Source organism: Mastigoproctus giganteus, chromosome 3 (assembly GCF_048544385.1).
Source record: "Mastigoproctus giganteus isolate SK-2022 chromosome 3, ASM4854438v1, whole genome shotgun sequence".
Classification (NCBI taxonomy): Eukaryota; Metazoa; Arthropoda; class Arachnida; order Uropygi; family Thelyphonidae; genus Mastigoproctus; species Mastigoproctus giganteus.
In genome coordinates, this window is record NC_143577.1 from 32,311,836 (window position 1) to 32,327,303 (window position 15,468).

General features: G+C 40.5%; 1 protein-coding gene across 1 annotated transcript in view; it reads left to right on the forward strand.

Moving 5' to 3' along the window:
* Nucleotides 1-6,609, forward strand: part of LOC150087851 (locomotion-related protein Hikaru genki-like) — a 42,816-nt gene extending 36,207 nt beyond the window's left edge. The window contains exons 8-9 of the mRNA XM_090369942.1: nucleotides 4,433-4,603; nucleotides 6,407-6,609. Of these exons, the coding sequence (XP_090226068.1) occupies nucleotides 4,433-4,603; nucleotides 6,407-6,609 (374 nt within the window). The remainder of the gene's footprint in view (nucleotides 1-4,432; nucleotides 4,604-6,406) is intronic.
* The last annotated feature ends 8,859 nt before the right edge of the window (nucleotides 6,610-15,468 follow it).

The window sequence follows — 15,468 nt, forward strand, 5'->3', positions numbered from 1 at the left end:
GCTGGAAGAATGTTATTTACCAGAATGTGCTGCCCAAATGTGAAGTTTGGCAGAGATGTTATCCCTTCTGGAGTTGTTTGACTTGATTTGGGTTTGGACCATTGGTTTTCGGTTCTCGAACGATGAATAACATACAGTACGTTGACATTCTGGACAATTCCACTCTACTCTACTTACTAATTCACTTACTAACTTACTCTACTTACCACTCTACTTACTAATTCAACTACTGACTGCAGACTAACACGTCTGCAGTCAGTAGTTGAATTGACTGCTATGTTGGAGAAGGACTAATCCAAAAGCCAGTCTTCCTCTTATCAAATACTGTCTCGGAATCTACCGAGGCAGTTATTTAAATCTACAGTTGTCGGTTGTTTTCCCATTTTCGTATTTTCCTTTTGTGTTTCCTTTTTTTTAGCCCCTTAATGGTTACTAAACTTTAAAAAATTGTATTTCTCAGGATGCAAATATTTTAGATATGCGTATTGTATTTGGAATTTGATGACCTTACTCTTTCGCTCTTTGGAAGATAGAGCTCTTAGCCCTGCTACAGACAATGTATAACCTATAGTTAATACTTCCACTGGTTTACCGGTTGTAATAAAGAAGTTTTGATGAAGTAGAAGCTTCCCTGTTCCCTTGGGACCATATTGGAGTATAAATGGAATTTTTTTGGATCAATGTTTTCTGTAAAAAGAAACTTTTACAAAGAGGAAGAACTATATTGATGGATCGCTGTAAATCAATACAGGTCTCCTCGGGTAAAAAGTACAGTAGCTCGAAAAATAAATGATAGTGAATGGAATTCAGCGTCACTTCTGTGGTAGCGCGGAGGTTAACGATCGCTGTCCTCTACCAAAAAAAAAAAAAAAGGAGACTTGGAATCGAATCCTATCAAGACAAAAGGAATTTAACAGCTTTTCCATCTCGACCGAATTAATCGGTTTCGATCTTATCTATACTGAGTGGACAGAAATCATGGAATACATACCTAGTAACGTGTAGGTCCACCTTTCGCCCGGATAAGGACAGTCACATGGCAAGGGCATTGAGTCCACTAGTTCACGAAAACGTTCCACGGGTATTTCCATCCATGCTTTCTGCACCGCTGTCCATAATTCCGTCGCCTTTTTGGGTAGAGGATCCAAAGCTCGAATGGACCTTTCCACAGGATTCATGTCCGATCAACGGGGAGATCATTCCATGGTGGTAAAAATCTGCTGAATGATCTTCGAACCATGTTGGGAAGGCGCATTGTCCTGCTGGAAGAGTCCATTGCCCTGTGGGTGCACAATGACCATGAAGGGATGCAGATTGTCCGCAAGGACGGACACGTAACCTGAACCGTTCAGAGATACGTCTAGACGTACCAGAGGTCACAACGAGTGTCAATTGAACATGCCCCACACCATTACCGACCGTCCACCTGCCTGTTCAGTTCCTTGTTGACATGACGGGTGCATAGCTTCATGCGGTTTCTGTCAGATACTCATCCTCCCGTCCGTTCGAAATAACTGGAAACGGGACTCATCGGACCAGGAGACCCGTCCCTAACCATCCAAGGTCCAGTGCTGATGTTCTTTAGCCAAGTTAAAGGGTAGAGTCTTGTGTCGTGATGTTAGCAATGGGACTCTGATGTGTCGGCGGCTTCCATAACCTTCTGCGGCTAATGGTCGCCTGAGGCCTTAGTGGAGACGTTTCTGGCGCCTCCCTCTTTGAAGTCGGCAGTTATTTGCGCCACTGTCGCTCTCCAGTTGGCTGAAACATTGTGAGACTAACGTAGACGGCCACGTTCATTCACCACCTTTCTCCGCCCACAGCGCCGCCACGATGAGATGTTATTCCGGAAATGGCTTATTCCCGATACATTCTTGATACCTTCGAACAGAGACAGTGCAATTTCTGTACCACCTCAGCGATAGAGTGACCCATGCGTCGGGCACCCACTATCATTGCTCTTTCAAAGTCGGCTAACTCACGACGTTTATCCATAGTGACATCGAATTACGGTCTACGTGAATGCGGTGTACCTATATACCTGCCAAACGGTGGGTTCGTACAATAGCGAGAGGGGTGACAGCGTCGAGTTACTCAGGAACCAGATGTCCCACGAATTCTGTCCTTTCAGTGTAAAATGAAATAGATTACATGCTATTTATAGACACAGTATTACACTGCCACATCATAGCCTTAGTCGCTTGATGCCAAAATAGAAACAAACAATATTATGCACTTAAAATAGTTCCTAAAGTAAAGCATGTACGTTAATTTATGAAACTTGAAAATTAAAGGGCAACATGCAGCAAAGGAGTTCATTCAGTTCAGTAACGTATATTAATGGCTGAACACTGACAGTTAGGCAAGTCTACATCTACGATGAGACTTTTGGCTCTTAACCAGTTCAGAAGTTCTGGTTGCAATGCTAGCCCTATCAAAATACTTGATAGATAGTAATGAAACAAACTTATTATCGGCCTACATTTTCATTGAGGATAATTCTTGAGCGGGTCCTGTTTGTTGGTATTGAAGCATAATCATCTAGTGGAGTAGTTCGAATTTCATTTAAGTTTCTGAGAGTAGGACGGGCAGTGTTACCGCGACATTTGTCTCTCCTTAGGTCATCACATACGTTCTCAATGGAATTCAGCATGTGGAGATCTCGGGCCCCACCCCATTTGGGAAATATTCTCACTTTGAAGGAAATTCTCCGCCATTTTATTGGAGAAAGCATTATCATCTATTAGAAGGAACAGAAAACATACTGTAGCTTTAAAAAATCTGAGAGGGTTCAAGAATTTTGTTCGTACTGATTTTCTCGCAAAGTTCCGTGTTTGACATATTGTCTGCTCAAACCATGAAACCCCTTTCTCCATAGTGGTCTTTTCCTAATGATTATGGTTTGGTTTCCGTTCCATCCTACCACTTTCTCTTCCTATTGAGGAGCATCTAGAACTGGCATGGCTCACAGGGAAAAACGCCCCACCGGGAATTTCCTCTCCAAAATTTTTAAAATTTATTTCAAATTTGACACACTGCGAAACTGCGCATTGGGACCCCTTCCAACAGAAGGCCTGCTTTCCAGCTCAATTTTTATTTGCACTGCATGCAAAAGACTATGGGTTCCAGTTAGTATTGCTAGGACTCAGTTGTTTGTTGGAAGATGGTCTTTTTGTAGGGCTTAAACTGCAGGCATTATCAATCCACTGCAGGACGGAAGTCTCCTCAACAATCCACGTTGAGGGAAATGGACTATAATCTGCCACGTTGGTCCAGTGCGGGTTGGCAGATCAACCGTATTTAGCAGTCAGGGGTTTGAACCCCGGTCTAATCAAAGAGCATGTACTACTGCACTCCCACTCCTTACCACTCACTTGTACTGTCGCAGAGGCAAAAATAATCAGATAAACAAACAAATGAGTAATAAAAAATTACTAATAAACAATAAACAGATAATTAGCGGTAAACAATTAAATTTAAGTAATATGATGAGCAAATAAACAATCAAATCAACATATAAATAATCGGATAAACAAATAAACAATGAAACAAATATCTAATAAACAAAAACAATGAAGGCAATAAACAGCTAATAACTAACTTATTTGATAAATAAACGATCAAATAAATGAATAACTAATATCTAATAAACAAAAAGTAATTAAAAAAGCAAAAAACTAATGCCATAAACAAATAAATAATCAAATCAACAAATAACTAATCTGATAAATAAATAAGCAAGTAAACAAGCAAATAACTAATCTGGTAAACAAAAAAAAAAAAGATTAATTCAACAAATAAATAGTAAATTTAACAAATGACTAATCTGATAAACAATAAAATAAACAAATAAACAATGAAATGAGCAAAAACATGCAAATAACTAATCTGGGAAACAAATACACAATCAAATCAACAAACAAACAATTAATTCAACAAATAAACAGTAAAATAAACAAATAATCATATCTCATAAACAAATGAACAATCAAATCAACAAATTTGAAAAAGTCAAAAAATAACGAATCTGATCAAAAAACAAATACACTTAATACTCACTCAGTTTAGACGAATATTAATTATAAATAATAAAGAATCAAATATTCCAGTAAACAAACAAACAAACAAAGAAATAATTAGATAAACGGATAAGTAATCAATTTACACGAGTTGCATACAATCAAATAAATTAATAAAAAAATCAGTGTGGACGAGTTAGCTTAGATTGCATCAGGCCAATCTGGAATTTGAAAGAGGAGTGATTATTGGGACGTGTAATTTATTGAAGTCATTCGCAAAAGTTGCAGTGTTAAATTAATATTTTGAAGTAATTATATTCTGTGGCTATTCATTTACTTAGAATAGGATATAATTAGTGAGCAAAGTTTTGTAGTAAGTGCGAGGGAAGTTCAATTACTTAATCAATGTTCTACAGCTATTGCCTGCAAGCCTCCCGCTGCCCCAAGGAATGGTCGCATATTAAACTCGGATCGTTTCCAGTCCGGTGACTTCGTCCAGTTCACTTGTAACGCTGGTTACGTGATTATCGGCGGCTCCATCTCGATCTGTAATGATCACGGCGTTTGGTCTCATCCAGCACCGACATGTAAGTGTGCCACCAGATGGTGCGTATACGTTTTCAATTTTCTATTGACTTATTGCATTACTAATGTGTGTGCCCTGTAACGTTACTAACGTGGAACAACCGATTAAACGAATGACAAATCTCCATAACCGATAGTTCGTGTATGGATCGATGCAAGCGTTGGTGCATATGAGAGGGAGACTTTGGGAATTTAAGTAGCTCATCTACTCGACAGATTTTATGAAATTTTAAATGGATGCCAACGAAACGCTGTTTATTTATTCATTTTTGGATCCATCAATGTCGGGTTTAGGAGCGTTTCATATACGGAATTAGCGGGGGGTGTACGGACTTAATAATTGGCGTTCATTCGTCGTTGATAGCGGCCCTACATGACCAATCTTATTGAAGGCAAATCTGTCAGAGAAGCATCAGAGCAGAATAATTCTACATTCTTAACAACGCCGCTGTGTGTGTGAGGGAGGATGGGTGTTTCCTCTCATCTGTCAAACACAGTGAGATAGTGGCATCCCGCGGTGGACATCTGTTTATCGGCTAATGATTTTATTACACACATCAGTTAACAACCACGATGAACCCGCTCTCTTGTGGACTGCAGTGCGCCTAAGGACACGCAAATATTTGGACTATCAGAAAGAGTACATTTTGGTAACGAAAATTTACTAGAATGTACGCAGGAAAATTAATAGCAGCTTGTCAGATCTCCATGCAGACTTTCAAACTGTCACTAATGCCAATGACCTGATAATAATAAATTGTTATTGATTACCACGCGAAAGTTATCAGAAATCTCTGCCTAGTTACTTTCATTAACAATTGTGGACCAACAGGAATTGAAACTTATATAGTTCATTTCGAGAGACGAGGCTGTTCAATAAAGATAATAAAGGCTGTTCAATAAAGAATGGTGCAGAATTTAAGACCAACCCAGTAAGGCAACTGCAAGATGTTGAGAATATCAGCAGGAAGCATGCACATTATTATCCGTGACCTATGACACGTGTTTGTGCACGTTAAGTTCCAAGACTATTCACACCTCAGCAACAGCAAGTTCACATGGAGGTTTGTCAGGAGTTTCAATGGATGGTAACTGAAGTCGCTAAGGTTCTGCAACCTATTTCATAAGTTGCAGTACCTTGCGGATTTTCTATATTCTTGTATTCTTGCAGATGTTCTGTATTCTTGATATCTTGAAGGACAAATTCATTTTACTTTTGGATTTCTGGACAGCTGACGTGACCCTAATCTTTAGAAACTTATTCCTCGACTTTATATGAATATATTCTCATTTGAATTTTATCTTATGACCATAACGTTTTAGTTCCTGCTGCTACTCGCTAATTTAATTACGATCTAACAGCAAATGACACCCATTAACCCTCAGAACAGCCTAAAGTCGTTGGGGAATGGACTTCATGCATACTATTCCTCGGTTTCTGGCTGCCTTCTTTGTGTAGCCTGGAATGCGCATGAGATATTGTGTCTGACAGAGCGATTGATTCCTTTGATGATCAGTTCCAACCTAATAAACTGGCCACTCCCTGTACGCATTCTATGATGCTTAGCAGCGCGAATATTTACAATTAGGGTTGCAGATACTTGCTAATATTAAAGTTCTTTCCATTAGCGTCTAGTTCTTTATCGCTAAGCATTATTGGCTCTTCAGTAGTTCGGTATGCTATTTATAAGGCTGCAGTTTCTCTGGTAACGTTCGTTACCATAGAAACTGTCGTCATTTGAATGGAAACTGTAGTTACCATAGAAACTGTGCATCAATTGATAGCATTTTTTGTTTCTCCATAGGTAAACCGGCCTGCGAATTTCCAGGAGAACCCGCTAATGGGCACGTAGTGCCTACCAAGTTCCACTACGATATCGGAGAGGTCGTAGTAGTTGGATGCCAGAGTGGATACCGGGTGTTGGGTTACCATCGTCTTCGCTGCACTTCTTCGGGACACTGGTCGAGTCCACTTCCGCACTGCCGACCTTTTAACATGCTCCGGTAAAGCGACATTTTTTTTTTGGACAAAATGGGAACAGTGCACATCTCGTCTAGATGGTTTTCTACTAACGAACATTCTTCGCAGAGTCCGTGTTAGGGTGCACATGGACCTGAAGAATGATGTCAGAGAAGCGGGGCCAATGGGAGATTGGGTACTCTGGAACTGTCGTTTAAGTCTTTCATTCGTAGAAGTTTGTACCGTCGAGGTGTGTTTGCTTTTTTCTATTTAGGCAGGACAAGCACATGCACGCGAGCGATCGTTAGCAACTAATAGCTGGTGCTTAGACTCCAGTCGAAATAACATGACAATTTAGTTCACTGGAAGCATTCAAGAAATTGTTTTTACTTGTATAGGAGTCAGGGAAATTTTATTCTGAACCATTATTTAATAAAATATTGCTGTAACGCATGGTGACCATAAAGAGAACATTCCCCATCGCCTATGCAAGTTTTATGCTTAAAGAAATGGATGCAGCTCCTACAAAAAACTAAAAGCTCAGTTTGGAGTCGAGAGATCATGAAATGATTGACTGATACTGATTGGCCATTTTATTAGATACACCTACCAAATACTGAACATGTCCTCCTCATCTTTAGCACTCAGAACAACTTGGATTCGCTGGGGCATGGACTCAACCACATGTAAAAAAGAGTGCCCAGGGATATTGATCCATAGTGATCCCATAGATACTCAATTGAGGTCTGATGACCGGAAAGGTCATCTACATGGGCTGAATTCACTTTCAGGATCCTGGAGCTAGGTCTGTATAATTCTTGCACCTTGTGACATGGCTAGTTATCCTGTTGGGGATAAAACCATTCGTTGATGGAGATACTGCAGCCATGAAGGGGTGTGCCTGGCCGGAAACAATTTTCAGATAACCTGTCACACCAAACGTCGTTACATTAGTATCAAGGGGCACAATTATACTAGAAAAACACAAAACCTACTTCCCCCACAATTACATTGCCACCACCAGCCTGCATATTTTAGTAATCCCATCAGTTAAAATAGCAAAACCGGAATTCTTCAGAGCAAGCAACGTTTATCCAATTCTCCATTGTCCAGTGCAGCGTTGGAAAGTGTAGGATTGGATCTCCAACTTCTTGTTTGTGCTGACAAGAGTGGACCGGTTTCGTTGTTAGCTGCGATACCTCATCCGTGTCAGGGTATAACGAGTTTGAAAGTTCTGAAATGCCTCTTTGGTTATCACATTTGTTCCCGGTTCTTATTTGAAGGACTCTAGCCTTTTATTACCCTGCAGAAGTCCTGACAGCCTCCGATGACCTCTGCCATCACTCATCTGTTTTCGACCATCGTTTAGTACCGACTCCATGTCACGATCATTTAAATCTTTCGTCTTGTCCATTTCCAGCCTGAATCGCGCACGCATACGCTCACACGCACACATAATAAGAACTCATGATGCAGTTACCCTCGCGGGTAACACACTTAATATGTTCGTTGTCCTCCCAAAACCTAGTGGAAAAGACCTGCTTTGGAATCCCACCTTTTTCAAAACATGGCTGAATTAGTCTATCTCAGGCAAAGGTGGTATGACTTTCCTCCCGGAATCTTGTTTTTCGTCCATCAAACAAGCAAATCGACCACAGAATATACACAATTTATAGACACGGTATACTAACGTCTCATAACCTTATTCGCTTTGGCATTTAACACACATTACAAGATGTAGTTACTGAATGTATACTCCATTTTCATGAAAAGGATAAGTGTACCTAATAAAGTGGATCTTCATCGTATAATGCAATTATTTATTGTTGTCGACGTACCACAAGAAAACAAACAAACAAAAACAGAACTTTTATGTTATAAATATATATTTTGTTTCGAAAATAAACTCTCATCATTCATCTAACATCCATAGATCGCTTGAAAGTTGAGATCGAAGTTGGCCATTTTTTAAGAACATTAGAAACATTTTTTTTTAATATAAAATTCTTCATATTACGTTACGAAAAGTGAGGGGGCGCTGCTGTAAGCCACAAGCTTCCTTCGATGGAATGAACTGATGAATCAACTGCTACCTCCTTAAAAACATGCTGAAGAAACATTAAAAGAATTCGATTAAAGTTTATTAAAGAGTGGCAGATAAGAATCAACTCTTTGAACGTTGAGCTAATCCTAGTTCCATGTGCGCAAGAGAAGTAGACTTTGTGAAGTTCACAATAAATAAGGACTGCCTATTGAAATTCAAGAAAATGACTTTAACTCTGTCACTGTAAAACAAACTAGTTGTGCATTTTCAGTCATTAGTACATCTGAGAAGATCTCCGTTGAAATCTAGCAAATAGATGATTTCATTTATACCATCCGTGTGTATTGTTTTAATAACTGCCTCTTTCTGTCATATTTGTATAACGTGTTCGTAATGTTTCTAATGATTGGCGTTTGTCTTTTTTAAGTTAACTGAGTAGTGGTAAGTTGTGCTTCAGTTTTAAGGAACAAAGTGTTAATGCATTTTCCATCCACTCATAGTACATCTTGGTAGCTCAAAAGACAAATAAAAATATTTTTGGCGATTTGATGTCTGTTTCTTTCTGAAAACACAACAGTTCAAGTTGCATATTTATTGATGTTATTACACTTATTCAAATACATTTCCTTTCGAAAAGGAACCAACTCAAGAGACTTCCTGAGCCCATCACTAAAAGCCAACTAAAAGTATTTGGACACCAGTGCTTGGCACAGTGGTTTTAATCACCGCGTTGCCACAACTGGTGGAAATGGACTAAGTCCGAATCTCTTTAATAACGAGAGGATTTTTTATGGGCTTTTTTTATCTACACGGCTAAGTAGGCCATAGGCAAGGAGTGCATGGTTTTATCTCCTGGAAGTGTTAATGCATTTTTCGTCCACTCATAGTACTCTATGAGTGGATGGAAAAACCCCCTCTTCCAGGAGATAAAACCATGCAACCCTTGCCTAGACATGTAAGATACTATACATATCTAGGCAAGGGATACATGGTTTTATCTCCTGGAAGATCGTGGTTTTCATCCTACAAGCAGGCAACAAGGTCCAAAATGTCAATACGTTGTACAATTGAAGGTTTTTGGCACAATGATACGTTCTCATCCGATTTCATTGCTGAGAATGTACCGCAATAGGTAACGTTCTCTGGATATTCCCAGACTGCTAGTGCTGAAAATTGTGTGACGGAACTCGGCGTCATTGATAACCTCATTCCATTACTCGACAGTCGATGAGTCTACTCCAAAGACCATGTTTTGGAATCCTTAATTACTAGCGATGTTGCTTGGTCCTTATGGAATCTAAAATTATTGCGTTCATCGTTCGATTTTGGGTTTTGTCGGATGAAAAATCCAAGCTTCTGGAAAAAGAACAATGGAACCCTCGCCAAAAACGAACTTGGTCTTTTCCACGTGGTTTAAGAAACCAACGACGATATTCACTTTATCACCAGTGAAGGGAACTCGCATGAAATGGGGATTCTACTTTCTAGGATTTTACAATGGATCTCTATTTGTTCCTGAAAGGTAACTGGTTAGGATTGGATCTATTTTAATGTTGCTGAAAACCCACTGGCAGAATTATAGTCGCTGTGATATGCCATCCATCGTCTTGTTATAAATGTGTAGCTCAGAATATGAAGGAGAATGGTAGATACCGCATGTTCCAGCATATAAATCCATTTCTCTTTTTTTACCTTGAAAATTCGGTTGATCACGTATTATCCCTATAAGTCGAACCACTCTTATTTACAACCATCCGCCACGTAGTGGTGTATTACAGGAAAATATGCATCAAGAACCAATCTCTTGTTTTCTTTTTAATTGAATTATTTCTGATCTTTTAAAATACGAACCACCAACCACTGATGGATAACAACTATCAGCAGAGGGAGTATTTGTTATTTTAAATGTACCTTAACAAATTCAGAAAATAATATTTCATAATGCTCTCTTAATAAAAACAGCACGAAGAGTGTAATGGATATTGCTGGTTTCTCAAAGTCTTTTCTGGTTACTTAGCAACTCTTAAGTGACAAGAAACTAATTAATATGGAGTATAATTTTCTGGGCGAATCTAAAGTTTGGTAGAACCATCTAGACTAGTCGATAACCTTCGCTCTTACAAATACCACGTGTTGGAGAAATCAAATTATAATTCTCTTTGTTGTCAGTAGAGTAAATGTGGTTTCGTAAGGCACGTGTTCCTGTCTAACTCGATACTGCACGAGGATTTCTTCTGGGAATAGTACCAGTTGTTTTGAAGTTCCTATTTATTTTTAATTTCTGGCAGAATGAAATTAATGCAGCTATCCAACGCAGTACAGGCCTTGGAAATGCTTGCCCTGAAGGAGCAAAGCTAATAAAACTCGAATCTATTTCTCATATCTTGAGGCTTCTTAATATGAAATCGCGTGCCAGTAAACATTTTTTAAACTGCTTTTAGAAAAGGTGTGTTTAGAAGGTAGATATTTGTAATAAATGAACTTGAGGCTGAAGTCATGAGACTGCTCTTACCAGATAAACAATAACAAAATAGTTTCTAAGAGTACTTTATATTTGTACTGTTTTATAATTCAACATACTTCAAATTGTATGCATTATTCTCATAATGAATAAAATAGTGCGTGTCCGGTAAAGGTTGTGTCCACACAAAGTATATCAACGAATTCCGGTGTATTTGCATTCTACACTCGTCGGACAAAGAGTAGAAGCCTTCCTTCAATATTTACTAAGGCCACCTTTTGGTAGGATTACAGTACAACCAACACACGTCTTGCTTTGAATTCCACTACGCGTCTGAAGAAGTCAAACTCTAGATTCTTCCAGCAGGATATTTGTCAGCTGCTGTATTGTGGTCGATAGACAACTGCCAAGCTGAATTCTCTTTCCAGACATTCTCAGTTGGATTCAGATCTGGAGAATTAGACGACCAGATTAGATCTTAGAAACTTTAGGAATGTTTCTCAAACAGGTACATTCAAATACGATCTTTGCACAGTGAATAGTTGTGCTGTTGTCTTGAAAGAATCCATTGCATCCGCGTTAATGTGAAGCACTGCAAGATGGTTCGATACAATTGACAGATATTTATTGGAGGTAACACGACCTTTTAACGGTATGAGCAGACTCAATCCGTACCAGAACATACCCAATACCATGATACTATCTTCAGCCACTTGAGTTGTGAACACCAGACAGTCTGATTGCATGGTTTCACGAGGTTCACGCCATATTTTAACCATACCATTGGTGCAAAAAATGTATAAATCGAGACTCGCCATAGCACATGGTCCACTGTTCTGTCATTGGCGGCATCACCACTCCAGTCAAATTTTTCGAATTTTTATAGAAAGAAGTGCCACTTGTATTGACACACGACTACCACATCACAATTTCTTCAACTTCCTTCTCATAGTTCTTTGGAAATCGGTCTTTCCTTGGCTAAATTGATTTTTTCGGTCATTTGCTGCATACTGGATCTTCTATTCAGACACTTTCACCTTTTATCTTCATTGGGCCATGAAAGTCATTACTAAACCACTCTTTGATACCCATCAATCAATCATCGCTTTATTTACTGATAATTTTCTCCTAATGCATTTCTCCACCATTATTTTACACTAAGTGGACAGAAATCACGGGATAGCTACCTGGTAATGGGTAGGCCCATATTTCGGCAGGATAAGGGTAGTCACATGGCGGGGCATTGAGTCCACTAGTTCACGAAAGCGTTCCACAGGTATTTCCATCCGTGCTTGCTGCACCGCTGTCCATAATTCCATCGCATTCCTGGGTGGAGGATCCAAAGCTCGGATCTATCCACCGCATCCCAAAGATGCTCCACAGGGTTCATGTCCGGTGAACGGAGCGGCTATTTCATGGTGGTAAAATCTGTGGAATGCACCTCGAACCATGTTCTAGTCACCGAGGCTCTATGGGAAGGGGCATTGTTCTGCTGGAAGAGTCCATTGCCCTGTGGGTGCACGATGATGGTCTGTAAGGGAGGACATGTAAACTGGACCGTTCAGAGATGTGTCCAGACCTACCAGAGGTCCCAACATGTGCCAGTTGAACACGCTCCAGACCATTACCGACCGTCCACCTGCCTGAACAGTTCCTTGTTGACATGACAAGTGCATAGTTTCGTGCGGTTTCCGCCAGATACGCACCCTCCTGTTAGCTCGAAATAACTGGAAATAGAACTCATGGATAACGTGACCCGTCTCCAATAATCGAAGGTCCAGTGCCAATTTCTTTACATCAGTTGAGGCGTAGAGTGTTGTCTTGTGGTGTTAGCAATGGGACTCTGGTGGGTCCAGGGCTCCCTTAACCTATTGTGACTAATGATCGCCTGATGGTCTTGGGGGAGACATTTCTGGCACCTTCCTCGTTGAAGTCCGCGGTGATTTGTGCCACTGTCGCTCTCCGGTTGGCTGAAACAATGCGAAGCAGGCGTCGACTTGCCATGTTCATCCACCACCTTTCTCTGCCCACAGGGCTGTCAACAATGAGATGTTATTCCGGAAATGGCATATTCCTGATACACTCTTGATACTGTCGAACGGGAGGGGACAGTACAATTTTTGTACTACCTCCGCGATAGAGTGACCCAAACATCGGGTACCCACTAACGTCCCTCTTTCAAAGTCAGTTAACCCAAGTCAGTTAATCCATACTGACATCGAATTACCGTCTACGTGAATGCAGTGTACCTATATACCTGCCACGCGGTGGGTTCGTCCACTAGCGAGAGGGGTGACAGCGCCGCTTTGCCCAGGAACCAGGTATCCCATGAATTCTGTCATTTCAGTGTACATTAACCACTTTACAGAAAATGAAATAAAAAATCCGACATATATTTATAAGCCATAACATTATGATCACACGTGTCTCCATAAGTGGACGTATCCCCCGGCGTCTAAGAGTGACAGAACAGGTGACCCTATCAGTTCGCCTGTACGAAACCTTTGCAATGGGGAAAGAAAGAATCTAACGGAGTTTCAATAAGAGAATGATTTTTGACGCTAATGTGCTGGGCGACAACACGTTAGAAGGTAGGTGGTCATAAAGTTTTGTCTCTTGAGCGTAGGAGGAAATTTGTTCAGTAAACTCTTTAAAATCCGGCCCTCTGGGGGACTGAGATGTTTTTTTAAACAGCATTTTAAAAAATTAAAAAAATATTAGTCAGTATGGCTGAGAAATGGTGCTGTACTCATGGTAGATGGAAATGAAAGACCTGGGGCAATTGTTCGGGTTCACATATGAAGTTCTCTGAACAGCTCATGTGGCTTTTCAATGATATACAGGAACTCTGCTAGCAGGGTGATTATTCCATTGCACAAGACAATAGTTATGCCGCATCTTGAGTACTGTATGTAGATCTGGAGGCCTCATTTTAGAAGGGATCTAATCTGCTAAAACGGGTTCAGAGAAGGGCAACCAGATTGGCGAAGGGAACAAAAGGGTTGTTCAACCGAGAAAAAAGCTTCAATTCTGTAAATTGCAGCTGTTGTAGTAGTGGAGTTTTTAGGAGTGTATGACAAAAGCCACAAAGCCATATTGCTCCTTATATACTGTCTATAAATTTCGTGTGTTGTGTGGTTGATTTTCTGTTTGCTGGACGCAAAATCCGAGTTTTCGGAACAAAAAAAAACATGCTACCCTTGACTGAAACCTATTAACTCTGCCACGTTGTGAAAAAAGACCCATAAAAATCGCCGTGCTCCCCACATGGGAGCATGGCGTTCCTCCAACTCTACTACTCACAACAGCTTGAAATTGCAACTCTGGAGATTAGTTCCCTACGAGGTGATCTTATTGAGATGTGTAAGGCTTTGAATGGATTGAGAAAGCTCAGTACTGATTGTAATCTTCCTGCTCAAACTATACACAGAGGGGGGCATAAATTAAAATTGAGGAAGGATGGCTGCAGGATAGATGTGGGTGGTTAATTCCTGGAACAACCCTCTGTCTTTTGGGCAGTTTGAAGAAATTCAAGGAAGAACTGGACAAGTTATTGGAGGAGATGGACAGCTGATATGGAAGTTTTTCCTCCTTCGGTTGATACATCATTGGCTTTCTTTCTTGCATGCATCATTTGCCACTACTGATAATAATCTCAGCAATTGCAGGCATTGCCCGGCGTAGCCGAGTGTTCATGAGAAAGAGTGCAGTAGCACACGCACTGCTTAATACGATTAACGCTTGTACTGATGATTTATTGTAAGCTCCACTGACCTGGTGGTTGTGCAGTAATATAAACAAGAACATTGTCAATTGTTCCAGGGCCGTCGTAGTGAACGCATGGCGAGAAGGGTCCCAAGAGTGACACAACCACCCTATCACGTAGGACGGAAGATCACCACTGTTTGACAGTCTAGGTGAACGATGGTTAGCGTATGTTGTCTGGGACAACAGACGGTCTCACGATCCCTCAATTAACGGAAAAATACAACCAGGGTGAACAGAGAAACGTTTCCGAGCACACAATCCAGTGTGCGCGACCTGTTCATGTATCCATGATGACTGACAGTCATCGATATTTACGCCTTCATTGGGCACGAGAGCGCCGTTCCTGGACATCAGACGACTGGAAAAGGTTCGCCTTAGTTGAGGAATCAAGGTTCCAGCTCACCATAGTGATAGATGTGTGCGTATTCGACAGCGATCAGGTGAACAGCTGAGACCAGACGTCATGTTGATGGAAAATATTCACTCAATGATGTCTATCAAAATATCCCCTAAACTATGAACCATCGGTGGCCGCGGTTTATGGTTTAGGGAATATCTTCATGTACATTACTGGGTCCCCTTAACATACACCCTCACCACCAGATCCTAACTTGTCTTTGTTTTGGACTAAGTT